General features: G+C 45.2%; 1 protein-coding gene across 6 annotated transcripts in view; it reads left to right on the top strand.

Moving 5' to 3' along the window:
* Positions 1-8761: 8761 nt before the first annotated feature.
* LOC147100420 (uncharacterized) overlaps positions 8762-22087 on the top strand; it is a 29369-nt gene continuing 16043 nt past the window's right edge. For 4 of the 6 annotated variants that reach the window (XM_085968106.1, XM_085968107.1, XM_085968105.1 and 1 more), the window contains exons 1-3: positions 8762-8844; positions 17830-17867; positions 18404-18448. In XM_085968106.1, coding sequence (XP_085824232.1) covers positions 8797-8844; positions 17830-17867; positions 18404-18448 — 131 coding nt within the window. In that variant the 5' untranslated portion in view covers positions 8762-8796. Of the gene's footprint in view, positions 8845-13711; positions 17249-17829; positions 17868-18403; positions 18449-22087 lie in introns of those variants that run through there. The other 2 variants (XM_085968109.1, XM_085968108.1) reach the window with 2 other exon arrangements.

Raw genomic sequence — 22087 nt, 5'->3', positions numbered from 1 at the left:
TCTCCTTGAATATCTCTTAATGTCTCTTCTTTCAGCCCCTCCCCCACTGCCCAGCCCCCAAACTGCCTTTTGTTTCACTTCCTGCCTTTTCTCTCAGTTCTGTAGAAGGGTTTCGACCCGAAACGTTAACTCTATTTCTCTCTCCACGGATGTTGCCTGGCCTGCTGAGTTTTTCCAGCATTTTCTGTTGTTATTTCGTACCCTATGTAACTATTCAATTCGATTCAATTCAAATCGCTTTATTGGCATGACAAGTTACATCTTATGTTGCCAAAGCATCGAAAAACATTCATGTTTGTTCACAAAAATACAGATCTATCCATACAGTGTATAAACAGATATATCCCTGAGTGTATAAATATACTTTCATATAATTTAAATATACTCTTTTCTTATATTTAGTGGTTGTCCCTCTGTTTATGGCAAGCTGTAACATAGTGTGCCGCTAGTGTTATACAATTTCTCTCTTCCCCCTAGTAGGTATGGGAGTTTTTGGTCGTCATTCAAATTTCTGAAATCCGGGCATATTTTTGTGAATTTTGGGTAGAAATTGTCCCTTATGCCCTGATATTTTCTACAAGCTGTGAGGAAGTGCATCTCTGTCTCCACCACTCCCTGACTGCAGTGAGAGCATATCCTGTCCTCTTACTTGTCCATTGAACCATCCAGGAAGCAGGCAGGTTTTCATTTGAAGATGTGATGGGGAAGAGCTTTCAATCCGCTCCTCTCTGCAACTGAACAGAATTCCCATCTCTCTCTGTTTTGGGTTAGTCACCCAGGGAGTGATGTTGGTTAAACAGTAGCATTTGTTGCCACTTTTCCTCTATTCATGTGGGCTCAGGTTACCTCAGTGACTCACCTGATATCATAACACAGTATATCACTAGAACTAAAGAACTTGTATGACAAACCACAGTGTTAGGTTGGGCAGGGACTGGGGGCATAAATTGATGCTTTGAACTCAGTTTGATATCCGTACAGGCCAGGCACTGAATCTCTGATGTTACAATCTCACTGATGTGTTGTCTGTAATTTATTTTGTTTTTGATTTTTCTCCTCTGTGAAAGCAGGGGTCCAGTTTCGTAGGTGCTGTCAGCCTCCGAATACATCACCTGAGTGATCATTCTTTGTGAGCCTGGACAGTGAATGTCGCCAGCAGACTATGTCAAAGTTCTTATCCTCCCTTTCAAATCCCTGCATGGTATCACCCCACCCTACACGAGTGAGTTCCTCCAGCCTGCGTCACCCCCCACCCCCCCCTCGTTCCATCATTGGTGGCCATTTGTTCAACCATCATACTCTGGAAGTCACTACCTAGTTCCTGCTGCCTTATCGCCTCCCTCCCTGCTTTTCAAAAACCTCCTCAAAACTCTTCTCTTCTGTACTCTGTATCTAACCCGTGCTGTACCTGCCCTGGGAGTGTTTGATGGGACAGTGTAGAGGGAGCTTTACTCTGTAAATAACCTGTGCTGTACCTGCTCTGGGAGTGTTTGATGCTGATGTGAACTGTCCAAGATGCAAAAGCACTCTACTCTTCAATAAAACTTTATAATCTAAAACTAAGAAAAATATAAATCGTTATATCTGCAAAATAAGTACTTGTAATAGGAGAATTTATGACTTTTAAAACCACATCCAGGAAATCGATTATAAAAAGCAAGTATGCTTCAATCTCACATGATTTATTCACCCTCTCAATCTCAAGCCAGCCAGTCAATCTCTGTCTTGCCCACGCTATTCTCCCTGGAAGAGCCTCTGTCTTTTGCTTTTCTTAAAACAGAGGGTGCAAGCTCAAATGTATCTGATGTACAAACTGGCCTAGTCGTCGATTGTCAGATCTGGCTTGACTGCATCAAGCACTACTGAGCTTTGCTATCCTCGGGCAAAACCACCTATTTCTCCAGAAGGTAAGGTCCTTTTTTCTTTTCCCATGACCAACTGCCTCTCTATCCCCTCGACCCTCACCACAAATAACAAATTCAAGGAGCTTATGGACTTCTTCTCCAACAGTGAGCCCATCAGTGTGGTTGCTCTACCCCTTCCTCCTGTCCATTGTCCCTTACTTCCCTTCCCCTGTCTCTCTCCTACTCTAACCCAAGACCACAACTTTTTGCAGTTCTCGCCTATTTCCCTGCCCTCTCAAAGCTCATCTTGGCTATGAGACCTACCTCCTACTCCTTCGATCCCCTCCCCACTCAAACTCTCACAGCTCAATTACAAGGCATGGCCACCCCCCCCCCCCCCCCCCCCCCCCCCCATGCCAACAGATATAGCCAATGCTTTCCTTTCTTCGGGTACTGTCCTTCGGCCTTCCAAACCAGTCATCATCTCCCTCACTTAAAAAAAATCTCCAACTATCGCCCCATCTCTGACCTGCATTTCCTCGAGTTACTTGAACATGTCATCAACTCCTATCCCAATTCTCACTGTTTGAATCCCTCCAGTCTAGAGCCTACCTTGCTGAGTGTCCCAAAACACCCCTAGCCAAAGTCACTGTGACTCAGACCATGGTGAGTTATTCTTCCTCAACCTTTCTACAGTGTTTTCACCAGGCCATCCATTCCAATTCCTCTTCTGTAATCCAGCTCCATGTGAATAACCTTGCTTCTTTCATTCTTACTTATCCGATTATCACGGTGCCTCTCCAGCAATGGCTTCTCTTCCCTCTCCTGCACCGTCACCTCATGGGATCCCCCTTGGCTCCCTCCTCGTCCTCATCTACATCTGCTGCCCCAGGGTCAGCTCTCACATGATGCTCTGCCAGGTCTCCTGACCTCTGTTTGGCTCCATGTTAACAGACTACTGAAGATTGAATCCATTGTCTGTGCCCCCCCCCCCCCCCAATCAGAAACTCCATTACGTGTCACTGATTCTATGCCGCTCCACAGTCAGCCAGGCCCCGTGCCAAATGGCAGTAGCAGCACTAAATATAGATGCAGCGTCAGACGCACGAGCTGCAGTGTGTGGTTACTGGTGTGGGCCGATGTCAATCCTGTTATGTTTCTCTTTAATAAAACAAATCACATGGAGAAGGGAAGGCTGTTCAGTAATTGAACATGTTGCAACACAAACCTGCAGATAAGGCAGGGGAGTTATTCTGACCCCCAAGTGAAGCAAACTCGGGCTGCATTTACACTGCAACGAAAGCAGCTTCACCAACACTAGGTAGTTGGTGTTATTCACAACCTGATTCTCAAACAAAGTCGAGTGAAACTTGCTCTGGAGCAGGGTTCAGCTGTAGTGTAAGTGTGTTCTTAAATCGACATTGACCTGCTATGTGGAATGGAGGAGAAAATGGAGCTGTGTGGAATTGGATGTGCATTTTAATTCCATGCGGCAAAGTATTTTCCAAGGTATGAAAAAATAATTTGGAGCAATTTTAACTGAGCACCCAGTGAATATGGCTCCATAGCATAAAAGTGTTAATTAGCACTAGACTGGCAATGATACCCTGTGAGGGCATAAAGATAGCTGGTACAGTATTGGAAATTAAATAGCACCTTGGTAGAGTAGAGTTCACCATTGAAATTGGGTTTAAGGCGCACTGGGTGAGCCAAATTCCTGTGCTGCTTTAGGTCAACGGATAAATGACTTTATTAAAACATGGTAACTAACACGGTCAAACTAGGTGGAGCTAAGGGAGTGCTTGGTGGTGCAGTATAAAGGGAGCTTTACCCAATATCTAACATGCTATATTTGACTTGGGAGTGCTTGATGCTGACAGTGCAAAAATGAGCACTAATATCCCTCAGCAAAATATGCACAAAAAGAAAAGTGCCCCTCTGTCTGTTTCTGGCGACTCTGGGCTGGATTTTCATTGAGGAGGCGGGACTACAACTTTCGGGGTTGTAGTCCCGCCTCCATCGAGTTATAGCCAACCCATGTGATTTTGACTTGATTGACCTTGTGGAGCCCGCCCAGCGAGCTCAGCAGGCCAATTAAGGGCCACTCGGCAACAGGTGACGTCACAGACTGACATTTCATCTGTCAAGACCTTTTGCCAGATGAAATATCAGCGTTTGACAGCTGTTTGAAGCTGTCAAACACTGACAATCTGTACTCCAAGTTAATTCCTTCCTCTCGGGATGATTTAAAGATTTCTCTGGAACAGAAAGCTGAATGCTGCATTTTTTGACAGCTTGCGGCCATTCTGCTTTCTGTGCCGGTGAGATGAGGGACTCCCGAAACCTGAAGGAAGGAAGGAAGGCTGTAAAGGTAAGTAAAACTACTTTAAACACACCAAACACACTTACCTCTGCACTCATGCACCCATCACTCACCTGAACACCTGACATCTCGACCCCTCCAAGCCCGACGGCCCGCCTCGCTAACTTGGCATGGTTTGGAGCCGTCGGGAATCCCACACTTCAGGGATAAAAATAGGGATTAGGCTAAAAACTGCCTGTTAATTACCTGTTAACAGGCAGTTAATTGGCACTAATCCCCTTCCCGCCTCGGGGAGGCGGGTCCCAGCGCGGGTCAGGTACCCGCCTCCTTTGAAACTGGCATGGGGCGGGATGGGTTCGTGCCCCCCGATTTCGGGATTTGAACCCCCCACACGCCTCCAATCCCGTCTCCACGGCCCAATGAAAATCCTGCCCTCTGCATCTGATTATTGCAGAGTTATGAATGGAAAGAGGCTTCCGTCTATGCCGTTCTGCTTTGTTTAACACACGGAGTCAGTAACCCGTTAAGTCATTGTTTTTGCAGCAGTCTGTGGCAAACCACAGGGGATCACTTGTGGTTACTGAATGACTGACAGTTTTATTAGCGGGGGCTTGAGGAGGGTGGGGGCAGCGGAAGCAGGCAGGAGTGTTGCAAGAGGTAAGTGGACGAAATCCGATTCACTACTCCGCTTCCTCGAAACACTGTTGTGTCACTGAGGCGCAGGTGAGACCCGATGTGGCAGTGCCCCGTGCTGTTCCCTGAACAAAGAGCACCTCATCTAACACAAACAGTTTGGATATGCTGGCAGAATTGCAAACAATAGGATTTTAGTCCAAAAAATAGCCATTAATCACTACTGTTTTCTGTCTTGCAATCAATGTCCTATCCATGCTATCACACTTCCCCTTCCCATGTGCCTTAATTGTATCAACAAGCCTGCCACGTGGCACCTTATCAAAGGTCGTTTGAAAATTCACGTGCACAACATCCACTTCCTCTCCTTTATCGATATATATATATATATATATACTCTGCTATTTCTTCGAAGAATTCTATTACATTTGTTTGGCATGACTTGCTTTTTACAAACCAGCTTTAATTAACTCTTGTCTTACTAAGTAAATATTAATTCTATGGCCTCTAGAGGTTTGAAGAGAGGTATATTGGCAACCCTCCAGTCCTCTGGCACAACGAGGATTTGTGGCAGATGGCTCCAGGTACATTTGAGACCAATGAGAATTCGATATATGGTTCATTGAATGTCTCATTCTGCCGGCGCACAGGTAGCGTCCAATAAAACCTGGTTAAAACTGGTTATCTGAACCACATTTCCTGTTTCCGGCGATGGGCTTTGGGCAGGGAGGCTCTGTGAGGAATGGAATGGGTGGGACACAATCCACAATCAGGTGGACTGTCTGCGGTCTGGTGCTGAGTGTTGTCTCCTGTCCCTTTGTATTCCTTGTTTTCCGGTTATTGCTTTGTTGCGAACTAATGGGCTAAAGTTTACTTTTTTTTCCTGTTCTGCGGTTTCTTTTGTCGTTTAACGGTTCCGCAGTTCTAAAGTCTGAGGGCGATAAATGTGTGTTGCAGAGGGATGGTTGTAACTCCCGAGTGTTTCAGCGACTCTCTGAAAAGTTAGGGCCAGGAAGCCAGGAGGTGGTCGTTGGAAGATGTCGAGCTCGAGTTTTGAAGCCCCAAAGATTGTAGGCGAAAGGTGAGGGGAAGGCAGGTCAGGAGCTCCACAATTTCAAGGCCCTGGGAACGATTGATCTGCAGTAGGAGGCTGTGCAATGGGTCTGGATTTTAACTCAGTGAGGAACAAGGCTGGATCGCCACCTGGTGACAGTGTTTAAAAAACCCTGGGCTGCATGCAGAGAACCGGTGGGAGGAAAACTACCTTTATCAGGGAGGACCCTACAAATACCAGTGCAGTGGAGTCTGACCCTCACCCCAACTCTAGGGGAGCAACAGTGGTACTTTACAGGAAAAAATATTCCTCAATGCTGCTGGTTTCTAAATTAAATTTGAGTAAATAGTGTTATTTGAGCAGGAGGCAAATGAGCATCAATGGAAAGGTTAGCATTTGAATCTGGTTTGCATGAACTTTTGTTCTGCGGAGTGATCTGTTATGCAGGACAGTGATTGCAGTTTAAAAAATCCATAAAATGGAGGGGTGAAAATAAACTTGAATTTGAAGAGGCGAGATCACTCTTGCAAAGTTCTAGAAAACTTTCCACCCAGCTATAACAACTTTTCACATCCTAACATTGGCTTACATTTCACTCTTAACACAAGAGCCAATGGGGCTGTGGCCTCTTTGCTGGTCTAATTTTTCACCTTTTTTTAAATATAAAGTTCCCAGTTGTTTGAACGAGGTGGGAGCTTTCTACAGGTGGTGTTCTCGCAGTTTGTTCTACTCCAGCCTGGGTGAAACCAAACCTGGGTTCACACCGCTCGCCATCATTCAATTAGGATGGATCTGCACTGGAATTATTCTGTGCACTTAACACTGTCGACTGGAAGCATTAGTGTAACTGGTCTATAATCTGCCAGTGAGTTATTGCATTTCCTCATCTGACAATATGGCCCAGCCTTCAATTATCACTCCAATTATAAACCCACACCTGTTCAAATAGGAACAGATTTGCATATGTTAAGTGTAAACTTAACGAGCCTCCAGCAAGCCTATAAAAAGATTTTTTCCCCGTCATAATTGTATCCTAGAATCAAACCATTCGGCCCATCGTGCCTGTGCTGACTAAAGGCCGGTCCAGTTAGTCCCACTCCCCCGCTCTTTCCCCATGGTCCTGCAAATGTTTCCTTTTTGAAATATTTTTCTAATTCCCTTTTGAAAGTCACTATTGACTCTGCTTCCACCGCCCATTCAGGCCGCGTATTCCAGATAACAACAACTCGCTGCGTCAAAATACATTCTCTTCTCCACCCTGGCTTTTGTTACCATGTAAAAGATATATGCTTAAAAACTGATGTGACAATTAACTCCATCAATCCATTCCTAACCATATATTTATCCAGCCCTTTGTTTTGAAGAGTATATGGATTATTGCACACTAACTTGTTCTGCTGAGACTGTGAAAATGTCATTTATTAAATGTGTAGTTGCAGCCTTGATTGATGGGGCTGTAAGTGCAGCTCGATGAGTGAAACTCCACTCTAATCACCGATGGAAATTAGACATTTTGCAGAACTTTCCTGAGGAGATGTTTCACGAATAAAAATGTTTCTCTGGAATGCTGGAGCTGTTTTCTCTCTGGGTATTTCAAACATTGCCTATGGAGTCCCCAGAGCCGGGCTATCCCTCGCATGGCCTGCGGCTCCTGCACTAAAGGTGGCTGAGTTTGGGACCCTGATCTCCCGGGCACTGCTTTTAACCGCTCGAGAGCCCAGACTGAAAATTCGGGTAACCAGAAATGGGAGCAGCTTGTGGAAGGGAGAGGTGCGGGGTTGGGCTAGACTGGACTGGAAGGTGAACAGGGACTCGGGGTTAAGATTGGGACTTTGGAGGTGGCGGGAGATTGGGACTTCGGGGAGGAGAGGTTAGGGAGAAATGGGATGGGGGGGTTCGGGGGAAGGCGGGTTGGGGAGATTCAGACTCTGGGATGGGGGGGTTCGGGGGAAGGAGGGTTCGGGAGATTCAGACTCTGGGATGGGGGGGTTCGGGGGAAGGAGGGTTGGGGAGATTCAGACTCTGGGATGGGGGTGGGGGGAAGGAGGGTTGGGGAGATTCAGACTCTGGGATGGGGGGGTTTGGGGGAAGGAGGGTTTGGGGAGATTCAGACTCTGGGATGGGGGGTGGTTTGGGGGAAGGAGGGTTTAGGAGGCTAGTTTTTCATGCACTTTGTAGAAAGCTCCTGAAACAGGTGCAGAACCATTCTCTGCATATTTAAATTGATCCAAAAGGGTTGACCACCATTAAATCCCCCCTTTCCCTGCCCCTACACTTGCTTAAAAAGCTGTTGCATCTCCAACTTTTTCCAGTTCTGAGGAAGGGTCATCGACCTGAAACGTTAACTCTGTTTCTCTCTACACAGATGCTGCCTGACCTGCTGAGTGTTTCCAGCATTTTCTGTCTTTATTTCAGATTTCCAGCATCCGCAGTATTTTGCTTTGTATTACAATGAATGTGCTATTTGTAGCAAGAGGTTCTGATGTTGCAAGAATGAAACCCATCCCTCGTGTTGTTTCTTTGAGTATATATCACCATGGCGTCATTTCTTGATAGGTTTCTTAATGGATCCTTAAACTTATTGGTTTCACATGTATTTCCACCTCTACGGGAACTTCCAGTGCGAACGCACAGCAATTGTTCCTGAGTGTCTGTCTTTTTGACATTTGCTTGGCCATTTTTAGTGGCAGCCAAACCCACCACATCCATGAATGACTCAATTGCCCTGTTGCTTAAAGAATTGCCTTTTGAAGCGTCCTGTTGTGGCCAGTTTGTTTCTCCATTCTGTCATATTTTCAATTTTATTTTGTCGTAGTCAAGATTTTGGTAAAGTCAGATTTTGGCCAGCATTATTTCAAGATGCCTTTTTGAGCTTCTGATTTTTTTGTACATATTGTTGGCAGGGAAGAAGCTGTGCTTTGTCAGCGACGAGTACCTTGTCAATGGATCTACGCGAGGAACAGCAGGAGACCCGGCCTCCAACAGTCGAGGTAAGAATGACGGGTCGGATTAAGCCAACTGCACCTTGTTAGCCAAGTATGCCCATCCTGCAAATATTGTGAATTACCCTGAAACTTGAAGATTATATTGGGTGAGGTTGGCACAAACAAATTTGTTGGAAACAAATTTAATAAGAGCTTCCCCCCGCCCCAAGAAGTGACCAATTGGATAGATAAAGGGAATGCAGTTCTGTTCCCTCTAAGGGGCGCGGCCGCGCATTGATCCCTGAGCTCCCGCGCACTTCAATTCAAAGGCGGGGCAGAGAGCGGGACAGCTGGAGCGGGCGAGGGGCCCGGGAATCCAGACAGAGTCGTTTGCGGAGTCTAGTGGAAATGATCGAGAGTTGGGGCAGCGGCCGCATGATAAGGGAGGGAGTGGGTGAGGTGTCGGTCGTGTCGCCCTCTTGAGGTGTTCCACATGCTGCCGGCAGAAGCTGCAGAGGAGCCGGCTCCCATGGTGATGAGGGCAGCGTCTTTACACAAACTCTGCGCTCACCAGCTCGGTGCAGCCGGCCACCGCTATCGGGGGCTGGACGAAGCTTTTAAAAATCGGTGGGAGAGATTGGTGGCTAACCGCGCGCACCTCTTCTTCCTATTAAACCTGTTACAGGTGGGTGAGTCGCCGAGTTTTCCCCGCAACAGGTGAGTAAGAAGGGACTTTGTTGCTGTTAGATGGCAGTGACGTGTTTTAGGGGAGGAAATGAGAAACGAGTTTGTGCGAATGTTGAGCTGTTCGTGAATCCGCTTTTTAAAATAAAATGATCCTACTGCAGATGGGTTTGTAAGATCAGGCTTTCAATCATTAGGTGAAGCAAGAAAGCATTTTGGCAGAAGGAAGAAGAGTGATTAACACAAGTTTAACTTTTATTTGCTACATTTTACTAAATCCAATATTGCACCAGGGGTAGATTTATGGTTTTAGTCTTGTTAAATTAATAAAAGCCTTAATAACATTAAAAAGTGGGGAAAATTGGATCTTATTTTTGAAAATCAGAATTCTGGCATCCGGTTTATATTTCGAGAAACGTTGAGGCACCTCACTTTATACAGGCCGCCTTAGGCAACCCAATTAGCACATCTGTCTGCTGAAGAATTCAAACTACCCGGGGCAACAAAGGTTGCCTCTTGTATTGGATGGTAGAGCGAGTGTGGCTAGCTGGAGGCACGGCCGTCAATGGTGGAGCGATTCAAATCGGGAATGTGCAAGAGGCACCAATTGAAGGAGCGCAGAGATCTCGGAGGGTTGTAGGCGCTGTTCCCTGAAAGGTGTGCGGCCACGCAGCGATCTGTAAGGTCCCGCACACTTAAATACAAAGACCAGACAGTGAGCTGGAGCGGGGCGGTGGGGCCCAATACACAACGGCCCGGGAATCCTCAGAGAGAGTCGTTTGTGACCTCGGAGCTGATCTGAGTTGGAACAGCATTTGCTAAGATACAGAGCCCTGGAACCCAGCGAGCGTGTCTTGGGATTCTGTCAGTACTTTTTTCTGTGGCGACACGTGTGGTCAGTTCCCGGGGACTGAGCATTGGCCACACTTTGGAACAACACAGGTGGAGGCCCAGCACATGTACAATGGCCGCTAGAAGGAGGCTAAAGCAAACCATTTTTAGGCCCCTGTTGAAACATAAATGAGAGAGAATTTTATTTTAAATTTGGAAAATTGTTTAAAGCCAAAAAAAAATACAGGAAAGTGATGTTGAATGTCCAGTTAAATTTTACCAGGTGTTGTCCCCTTTTTGAAAGAGTCTCTCAGGGTTATTTAAATCATGTTGTGAGAGAGGGGAATGAGTTTGTGCTCCTGTTTGTACCTCAGAGTCTGTGAGAGACGGAGGGAACGGCAACAGATAAAGAGGAAACAACTTCTCCAAAACTGTTCCCAACTCCTCGCCAAGGCTGGGGATAGATAACCTCATTGCCTTCTTAGGATTGGGGAGTTTAACCACTTTATTCACTTTCTTATTTGAGCTCTGTTTCGAATTAGAGTTTTTTTTGGTTGTATGTTTGACAGCATTGTAGAGGGAAAGAGAAACTTGGAGCAACTTCTTCTGTCAAAGCTGCAATGAGACTTGAAAGAATTAAAAGATTCTTAATGAACTTTCACACAAAATGTGTTGACATTTATTTCCCCTAAATTTTGAATGTTAAAATTAATTTTCCCCTCATCTAAACAAGTTTCAACCAGGTCTTGAAGTCCAAATGCTTTTAAAGAGGCTCTGAAATGCTCAAAACATTTTAACATTGAATTTTCTCAATTTGATTTTAAGCGATCGTGTGAAGTGAGTAGCTTTACACAAACATGCAACCATGGTTTTGAGGAGAGGGGAGGATTTGTAGGAGTTGCAAATTACTTTTTAAAATCATTAACCGGAAGCGAACCAAAAAAGGGGAAAAACACAAACCATTTTATTTTGACTTGTTCATGGTCCTAACAAGTCCCAGGAATAATGTAAATATAGATTTCTTCTTAAACGTTTAGCGCAGTATTAATAGAAACGAGAGTTACGTAATGATGTATAAAAATTGCAGGAAGCTACTTTCTTAATAAACAAGTGGTTCCTTCTAAAGACAGAAAATACTTGATTAAACCGATGATGCACAATTTTGATTTGGTATAAATGTTTGAAATAGCAGATTAAAAATTGAGCTTACAATGAAGTTTGTTTCTAACTATTTAATTACAAAGTACCTAAAACAATTCAACATTTTTCATAAGAGCAGGGATTAATATTGTGGAGAATGAGAGAAAAACATTAGAAGCAAAATTCGTAAATTAACATCTTTGCATCACCATATCGGTAAACATTTCCAAGACAGTCTGGTTGGTTCTCCTGTCCAGGAAGAAAGATGAATGTTTGTTTATTTCTGTTAAATCATAGCTTTTCCTGCCTTTTTAAAAATTTGATGACTCAAATAGTGTATGTGTGTTTCTGCACTTGTGAATAAGTGCTGCATTTCTGACATGTTACATGGGGGGGTGCTGGTTCAAGAAGACGACGTTTATTAATGGAAGTGATTGAAGTTGGAAATACGGTTACCCGTTTTTGTTCAGTGCTTTTTAATGCTGTGAACTGAAGCCATTTGTTGGTTGTCTGGTTGCATTGTGATTAATATTCTAATTACTTATGTGGACGTACAGCACCAGCTGCTTGTGCAGCCATTGCTATAGTGACATGAGGGATGGGCTAATGCGTTGAAAACTTTAAAATGAATACTAATTGCACAATTGGATATGCCTCTTTCAGCTCACCTTGGGCTTTTGGATTGTTTGTCGATGCATAACCGTGTAACTGAGTGACGGTTCTGAAGTGTTAATGCATTATTATGCAGTTCTTTTATATCCCAGTCATTTCTGACAAGTATTTTTTTTACATACAATTTGTACATGGCGAACTAAAAGGTTTTGATTAATTCTACCCTAAACAAACTTGCAGAATGGGCATGTAAATGACGAATGAATTTCAATATCGATAAGTGTGAGGTGGTGTATTTTTGGTAGGAGGAATAAGGAGGCGACCCACTCCTTGGAAAATAAGAGTCTAAATGGAATAGAGGTGCAAAGGGATCTGGGGTATCGATTCACAAATCATTCAAACTAGCAACGCAGGTTAAAAAAGCCACAAAAGTGCAAATAAAGCACTGGGGCTCATTTCCAGAGGAATAGAATTCAAAAGCAGAGAAGTTATGTTAAACTTGTATAGAACCTTGTCTGATTGTCTCATGATATGAGACGGTGGGGTGGCAATATGGCATTACTGTATATATGCTTTTAAGTGGTTGCTGTTGTTGTTGTTGAGCTTCCGACCACGCATCCGTGACATAACTAAGCCCGCCTATTTCCACCTCCGTCTCCGCCCTTGCCTCAGCTCATCCGCTGCTGAAACCCTCATCCATGCCTTTGTTACCTCTAGACTTGACTATTCCAACGCACTCCTGGCTGGCCTCCCACATTCCACCTTACGTAAACTTGAGGTCATCCAAAACTCGGCTGCCCGTGTCCTAACTCGCACCAAGTCCCGCTCGCCCACCACCCCTGTGCTCGCTGACCTACATTGGCTCCCGGTTAAGCAACGCCTCGATTTCAAAATTCTCATCCTTGTTTTTAAATCCCTCCATGGCCTCGCCCCTCCCTATCTCTGTAATCTCCTCAAGCCCCACAACCCCCCCGAGATATCTGCGCTCCTCTAATTCTGCCCTCTTGAGCATCCCTGATTATAATCGCTCAACCTTTGGTGGCCATGCCTTAAGAACATAAGAAGTAGGAGCAGGAGTAGGCCATACGGCCCCTCGGGCCTGCTCCGCCATTCAATAGGATCATGGCTGATCTGAACCTAGACTCACGTCCACATCCCTGCCCGCTCCCCGTAACCCCTAATTCCCTTATCAGCTAGGAAACTATCTCCGTTTTAAATTTATTTAATGTCGCAGCTTCCACAGCTCTGAGGTAGCAAATTCCACAGATTTACTACCCTCTGAGTGAAGAAGTTTCTCCTCATCTCAGTTTTGAAAGGGCAGCCCCTTATTCTAAGATTATGCCCCCTAGTTCTAGTCTCACCCATCAGTGGAAACATCCTCACTGCATCCACCCGATCCACCCGATCAAGGGTTGGATCGGGTGGATGCAGGGAAGATGTTCCCGATGATGGGTGAAACTAGAACTAGGGGGCATAGTCTTAGAATAAGGGGCTGCTCTTTCAAAACTGAGATGAGGAGGAACTACTTCACTCAGAGGGTGGTAGGTCCATGGAATATGCTGCCCCAAAAAGCTGTAGAAGCTACATCATTACATAAATTTAAAACAGAAATAGACAGTTTCCTGGAAGTAAAGGGAATTAAGGGTTACGGGGAGCGGGCCGGAATTTGGACATGAGTCTAGGTTCGGATCGGTCATGGCCCTGTGGGTAGCGGAGCGGGCTCAGGGGCCGTGTAGCCTGATCCTGCTCCTATTTCGTGTGTCTAATTCTGTTAGATTCAGGAGATGGTTCTGTGATCGTGGATTGGCGGTTAGGATCAGATCAGCCATGATCTTATTGAATGGCGGAGCAGGCTCGAGGGGCCGATTGGCTTACTCCTGCTCCTATTTCTTATGTTCTAAGCCCCCTCACAATCTTATATGTTTCGATAAGATCGCCTCATTCTTCTGATTGCCAATGAGTAGAGGCCCAACCTACTCAACCTTTCCTCATAAGTCAATCCCCTCATCTCCGGAATCAACCGAGTGAACCTTCTCTGAACTGCCTCGAGAGCAAGTATATCTTTTCTTAAATATGGAAACCAAAACTGTATGCAGTATTCCAGGTGTGGCCTCACCAGTACCCTGTATAACTGAAGCAAGACTTCCCTGCTTTTATACTCCATCTCCCTTGCAATAAAAGCCAAGATTCCATTGGCCTTCCTGATCACCTGCATAGTAACCTTCTGTGTTTCATGCACCAGGACCCCCAGATCCCTTTGTACTGTAGCACTTTGCAGTTTCTCTCCATTTAGATAATAACTTGCTCTTTGATTTTTTCTGCCAAAGTGCATAACCTCACACTTGCCAACATTATATTCCATCTGCCAAATTTCTGCCCACTCACTTAGCCTGTCTATGTCCTTTTGCAGGTTTTTTATGTCCTCCTCACTCACTGCTTTCCCTCCCATCTTTGTATCGTCGGCAAACTTGGATATGTTGCACTTGGTCCCTTCCTCCAAATCGTTAATATAGATTGTAAAGAGTTGGGGTCCCAGCACTGACCCCTGCGGAACACCAAAACAAGGAATGGGAGTCTGTGCCTTCTGTTGCCTAGGCCCTAAGATCTGGAATTCCCTGCCTAAACCTCTCCTCCTCTCTACCTCTCTTTCCTCCTTTAAGACATTCCTTAAAACTTACCCCTTTGACTTAGCTTTTGGTCACCTGCCCTAATTTATCTTTGTGGCTCGGTGTCAAATTTTTTGTCTTATACTCCTGTGAAGCGCTTTGGGACGTTTTGCTACGTTAAAGGTGCTATATAAGTACAAGCTGTTGTTGTAAAATTTGCCCACGGACGAAAATGTTGCGCTGAAAGGAGTTTGTGGCCCGCTCAGTACAAAGAGAAAATAAGAGGGAACATTGAGATGTAGCGTACTTGGATTTTGAGAAGGCATTTGATAAGGTGTCACGAGACTGGTTAGAAAAAAATTAAGGCATATGGTACAAGAGGCGAGGTCGCAGGGTAGATAGAACACTGGTTGGCAGAGGGGAAACTGAGATGGGGTGAATGGGCGTTGCTTGGACTGGAGACGGGTTGGAAAGTGGTGTACCCCAGAGCCAGTGGTGGGTCTACTTTTATTTTTGATTTTATATATAGATGAGTCAGACTTGCATATAAGTAACAAATTGAGATTAGTTAATCACCTAAATGGGGAGGGGGTTAGCAAACAGTGAAGAGGACTGTAAACGATTTCAGGAAGATGTGTTGGTGGAATGGGCAGACAGGTGGCAGATGCAAGTATGAAAACTGGGTTAATTTAAAGAGTCTTTAGATAATTTAAGGTGGATAGGTGTGAGGTAATACATTTTGGAAGAAGAAAAACAAGGAATGGGAGTCCGTGCTTAATTGAAAGAAGCTAAAGGTCAAATGGTCAGGGTCGTTCTGAGGGATGGGAAGGGGAAATGATTGGCCCAGTGAACGATGCTCTGTAGTTCTTGGAAAGTGGAAGCCGATTTCTCATGGGGCAAGTCTTCAGTGGAGCTCAAATGGAAACTTCAGTGGAATTTTTGGAAATGCTAATCAGGATATGATTAAAATTGGGAAAGGGTAAGAATAAGAACTTACTTAAATGGATCACGCTGATTGAATGAAATGTCCTTGTTTTTGTACTTGTCAGAGGAGGAAAATATTTGTGTATCTAAAGACTCTTTAAATTAACCCTGTTTTCATGCTTGCATTGGCCAAACTCATTGGTCAGGTGCCTGGCCCCAGCCCCAACAGTTAAACTGGCCAACTTTCACAAACTGGAGAGGAGAGACAATTTAAAAAGTGCTTTTAACCTAAGATTCCTGTGTAATTCAATATGTTCAGAGTTGGGCATCACAGCGGTGTTGGAGCTTCAGTGCACTGCCATACAGACTTGGGGCCCAGGCTCCTCCACCCAGAGTTCTCAATCTCTGCTACTGGGAGGAGGCAACCAGCAGCCATATGCTTCCTTACAGGCAGAGGGACAATCAAAGAGCATCTTTGCCCCTAACCCCGCAGAGTTTCTGTTTTTTTTCTACGTCTACCAGTTTTGATATAGAGCAGGCGCTGCCCATATGTGTTCCTGGCAGTAAGACCCAATCTGTTAGGAACAGGAGTGGGCTATTCAGCCCTTCGCGTCTGTTCCGCCATTCAATGAGATCATGCTGATCTGTATCTTAACTCCATCTACCCGCCTTGGTTCCGTCACCCTTAATAACCTTGCCTAACAAAAATCTCTCAATCATCATTTTGAAATTTTCAATTGATCCCCAGCCTCAACAGCTTTTTTGGGAGAGAGAGTTGTGGATTTCCAGTACCCTTTGTGTGAAGAAGTGTTTCCTGACATCACCCCTGAATGGCCTGGCTCCAATTTTAAGGTTCTGCCCCCTTGTTCTGGCCTCCCCCCACCAGAGGAAATAGTTTCTCTCTCTCTCGGCTCCTTGTGAGGGGCTCGACATTTAATTGTCTGACTAACTGACTCCACTTACTTGTGCATGGCAGCCATTATAGTTCAGGTAAGGTGACAGTCCCATGTGGGGTTTTTTATTTCTAGTTTTCCTAAGGTTTTTTTTTAGCATAAATGTTGAAGTTGCAATTCCCCAATTTGTTTCACTTGGTGTTTTTTTTCTCCACAGTGGAACTTTTGACAGGTGAGACATGGTATATTTTGATTGGTGTCTAAGTGTCAAGTGGCCAGTTGTGTACATTATGCTTGGCGTGCTGTGCTCAAACCAGCGGCAACTTCCCATGATTCTGTGTATGTCAACTGATTAAATGTAGCAGTTTGATTGGTTAAAACGTACCTTGTGTAACACTGGATACAGCAAGTTATGGACTTCTTAAATTAAAGGGAAATCGTCACCAAATTGGGACGTCACATTTACATGGCTTACATGATTACTGAGCATATAAAAGGTCAGTGTCAAAACTATCTGCTGTTATAGTAGATGATTATGAATGGATTCCTCTAGTTTGTAAGCTTGCATGTGCATTTTGTGGCATGATCACTCTTCATATCACAACCCGAGCCAACTTAAGCACACGTAGGTCCCTAGCTGGCATCCTAACTGCACACTATCCAGTATAAACATTAAGGCAAGGGTTTGACATAAATGACCCTACATTACTCGTCCTGTTCTTTTCTATAAAGTGGGGTTCCCTGAAGGAAGATGAGGATAACCTCCAGGTGACCAGTTCAGTAAGTTTGATCATTTTTCTGATTTTCTTCAATCAAAATTTAGATTAACTTTCTTCTTCTGTTTCCTCCAAGCTACCAATACTTCCTGCTACTTCACCCTCCCTGCTGGGGTGAAATTATGACTCGCTGCATAGTCTCCTCCTCTAGCTCCTCCCTCCTGTAGTTTACAGACCTTTAAACCTAAGCTCTGGATCACCTCATCACTACTTCTTGACTCTATTGGGGTAGATTTTGACTGAATGGAAATCAAAATCGGGGGAGATGTAAAATGTGCTGCCAATTTGCTGTCGCCTGTTGTATACTATCGCACAAAGTCAAAATCTACTCCATTGTGTCTTCACTCCTAATCTTTTCAACCTTGATGGTGCCCAGCACAATGGGCCTTTTCCTGGGTTTCTCAGTTGGGGGCGGGGGGGGGGTTGTGTGTGCGATACGCTTCCAATACAGGATTGCTTTTAACCTTCCCCTAGCATGGATGGTTAAATATATTGAGCAGATCGCAGGAGGCTCAAGACTGTTGCTATGTCAATTGCATTGGGAATTTCTGGCTTGCAAAGTCATATTTTTATTTTACTCCACAGGAAAGTTCCTCTGATGATGAAGAAGAGGCTCAGTCAAGGTATAACAATTGGATATTGAATACAGTTAACAGGATTTCCAACCCTCTCTGCTGATTTTATATTTCTTTCCCAGTACAACTGCGTTTGGCCGGGTGGAAATTGGGAACGTGCTCTGCCATGTCCCATATTTATGTTCCCCCATTTACCGCGGGCAGTGCCAGGCTGAATATCCTCTGCCCACCCATGTATGGACGGGTGTATTGTGAGCAAACTACATCCTCTAACGTATTTCCCTTCATTTGCGCCTTGGCTCAGCTGGATGCCACAGACAACACCTGGCCATTGCTGAATTCTGCCCCTCTACTCAGCCAGACTCCCGGTGGAGGCCAGGGAAGCCCATCAAACACACGTTAGTGTCTTGGAAGCCAGAAGATCAGGAGCCTGTCTTTATAATGGGGGAGCAGCTCCATCCATTCCTGAGATGTGCCCCAAATCTGCGACCGTGTCGGCAGCATAATAGCGGCAATATATTGATAGTATATTTATGGCAATATCTTATTTGCAAATTAATTTCTCTCCTTCGTTTGATCTCTAGGATGCCAATGCAATATCCCACTGGATTGGGCCACCAGCAGAATGGGTAAGAGAAAGCAGAAGCGATTTGGACTTTTTTTTCTCCCTTTTTCCTTTCTCTGGATCCATAAGTGGCTTGCCTCCATTTGGTGCTTACATCAAATCAAATCAAATCAAATCAACTTTTATTGTCATTGTTAGTGCACAAGTGCAGTACAACGAAATGTAGGCTTGCGGCTCCCGAGAGTGTACATTTAGATTAAGACATTTAAACATTCAACATACATTTGGCTTGTAATACATTTAACATAAACATAACCATAATAAAGTGCATTGGCAGATGTGCAGGCTTTAGAGTTTATTTGTGGAGTTCAGTAGGATGACAGCCCTGGGAAAGAAGCTGTTCCTAAATCTGGTCGTACGGGTGCGAATGCATCTGTAGCGTCTCCCAGATGGCAGGAGGGCGAACAGACTGTGGCTGGGGTGGGTAGGGTCTTTGATGATGGACCGTGACCTCCGTAAACAGCGTTTCTGGTATACGTGCTCTATGGTCGGTAGCCGGGTGCCGGTAATGCGTTGGGCAGTTTTGACTATCCGCTGCAGGGCTTTCCGGTCATAGTAGCTACAGCTGCCAAACCACACTGTGATACAGTTTGTCAGGATGCTCTCTATTGTGCAGCGGTAAAAGTTAGAGAGGATCAGGGGTGACAGGTTACATCCCTTCAGCCTCCTTAGGAAATATAGGCGCTGCTGGGCCTTCTTCACCAGAGAGGAGGTATTGAGGGACCAGGAGAGGTCTTCCGTGATGTGGACTCCGAGGAACTTAAAGCTGTCCACCCTTTCCACCACAGCCCCATTGATGTGGATGGGGGTGTGACTTCCGCCTTTAGACTTCCTGAAGTCCACAATGATTTCTTTGGTTTTCTTGATGTTCAGGGCCAGGTTGTTATCGGCGCACCACTTCACGAGATGCTGGACCTTCTCCCTGTAGGCTGACTCATCGTTGTTGGTGATCTGGCCTACTACCGCGGTATCATCCGCAAACTTGATGATGGTGTTGGAACCATGAACAGCCACACAGTCGTGGGTGAAGAGGGAGTAGAGGAGGGGGCTCAGCACACATCCTTGTGGGGCCCCCGTGTTCAGGGGAGGGGGAGGGGGAGGTGTGGTTACCTAATTTGACATACTGGGGTCTGTTTGTTAGGAAGTCCAGGGTCCAGTTGCAGAGGGAAGTGTTCAGGCCAAGAGTTTGGAGTTTGGTGGCCAGCTTGTTGGGGACGATAGTGTTGAATGCTGAGCTGTAGTCTATGAACAGCATTCTGATGTAGGTCTCTTTACCATCTAAGTGATTCAGTGCCGAGTGTAGTGCAGTTGTGATTGCATCCTCCGTTGATCTGTTTGCACGATAGGCAAACTGGTTTGGCAAGGTTACCTTTGAAAACTCCTGCAGGAAACTTCGATGTTTGATTTCATATGCTCCCCACTACGTGCATAAGAGTGTTGGAGCACCAGCATGTCCTGCCACCGTGATACCCGTCTGTGTAATAATGCTGAAGAAAAAGGCCTGGAATTTCCTTAATGCACTTTTGTTTTTAAAAAATAAGTGTTACATTTGCATCCACATGGGGGGAGACAGAGAGAAATTGGATAGATAATGGAGGCTGAAGAGAAGTCAAACAGCTTGTTCTTGTATCCTGCCCAGGACCGAGATGGTAGAAGGGCCTCTCACAATGTGGGAGCAGTATTCAAATCTTGGATGGACAAGTTATAAAGAGCTCACAGCTGTTGAGAAGAATTGTGCCGTGAAGGAGAACAATCAAGCAATGGAGATGTACAAGTTCCATTTGAGATCACAGGAGATAGTGAGACAGATGGTATTTATACAAGACGGAATGGAGGAGTGACATTGGACAGATGGCTGCAAGTGCTAGCAGAGGAGAGAGTGCAATGGCAAAGTCTAATTGTGTCTGGCCAGCCTGGTTTCGATGACTGACTGACTGACTGACTGATCGCATCAAAATCTTATGATCTCCCGGGTTACGCTGTGCAAGACAGTTGTGACAGCTTGCGAAAAGCAGCTCTGGCTTTTCACTTGCTGAGTGCTAACGTGAGGATAGCAGCCACTGAACTCCTTTACCACTCTTGTGTACGACTCGGGCCTGGTTGAAGGAAATGCTAATGGGAACAGCACAACCCTGGAGAACTATAACTGAGTGGGAGGTCGCAGGCTCGTGCTGATTTCATTAATTTTGGTAAAGATGTCAAGTGAAGGGAGGAATGAAGTGGTTTCAGGGTGCAAGGGACAACAAGGATAATTGGAAGGCAAGTCAACTGATGATTCTGTGGCGTAGCTTAACACTGATGTCGGCAGATCCCAGGCACATCTAAGTTATCTCTTGCGTCAAATCTACGACTGACGCTCAATTCTTCGGTCTGTATATTACGACGCTCGTCCCTCAACAAAAGCATTTTCATTATTTTACAGGAGTTGTATTGAACAAGAAACTGCCCGTTATGACCCGTCAGTGGCTACTGAGTCATTATTGAACTCGTGCCACTTGCCTCTTTATCCCCTTACAATCCAGGGTAATTCCACTGGTGGGAAATGCCCATCAACACATGTTTGGGAGCCGGCTGCCAAATTCAGTCCCTCTTTGGGGTGCGGTGGCCTTCACTATTCCGACTGCCAGCATTGGCCAAGGTGAATGCCGTTTCTTCCTGCACAAAAGCCAACCTATTCCAATATTTTGCCCTTTTAAGGGATTGCAGGGCCAAATATTCAAAGTGATATCGTTTTAGTTCTGACCCAACCCACGAGTGGAAGGGCCTTGCCAATGGTGATGCTGTGAATGTGTTATAGTATGAGTGGGATAAAAAAATCATGTCTCGCTGACCTTCATAGTATAACTACCATTAAACAATGTGTGTGAGCTGAGTCATTAACAAATGTAACTTGGATAAAGCTGATGAGGGTTTATAAAGTTGCACTTGGCTGATTCAGTACGTTCGCATTCTTTTGTTCCTGCTCTTGAATTGCACCCACACTGTTGATGAAAGTCTGCTCTCTGGATGATAGAAGCCCAACATGAAATATGTCTGGGGCAGTGTCAACCCAGTTACTAGTGGGCTTGAATCTACAGCACAATACTGGCCACAGTTGCACAGACTGGGTCTAGTTTTGACATTTTACGATGAGGTGAAACGGGCGATAGCGAATCAGCACTCGGTTTTACATCTTAAAAATCAGGAGAGAATTAAGACGGGCTACTGATTCGCTATCGCCTGTTTTACAAAGTCAAAATTACCCCCATTAGCTTTAAATTGGAATCTCATTCGAGACCGCGAGGCTAGCTGGTGTGAGGATAGCTGGTGCGAGGCTAGCTGGTGTGAGGATAGCTGGTGCGAGGCTAGCTGGTGTGGAAACTGCTAAATCTTCAATGGTGAAGTTGAAAGATTTCTGGAACACTGTAGAGGGAGCTTTTCTCTCCAGCTGGTGGTTCTATACCAGGCCTGTGAATTCTCAACACCAATCCTAGATGCAAAAACATGGGAAAATGTTCTATTTCTCTCCCTGGCCCAGGGTTTGAAATTAACTGTAGTGTTTCTACTACCACCCCAGCTAACAACACACTCTGTGGAGCTTCCTGGTCTTTGTGACTCCATACAACACCGTGTGGTGCCTTTACTACTGAGCAATCAGTCGGAC

This window comes from Somniosus microcephalus, chromosome 26 (genome assembly GCF_052327205.1).
Source record: "Somniosus microcephalus isolate GS21.2 chromosome 26, FLI_Smic_1.0, whole genome shotgun sequence".
NCBI lineage: Eukaryota > Metazoa > Chordata > Chondrichthyes > Squaliformes > Somniosidae > Somniosus > Somniosus microcephalus.
This window is presented reverse-complemented; position numbering and strand designations above follow the sequence as displayed.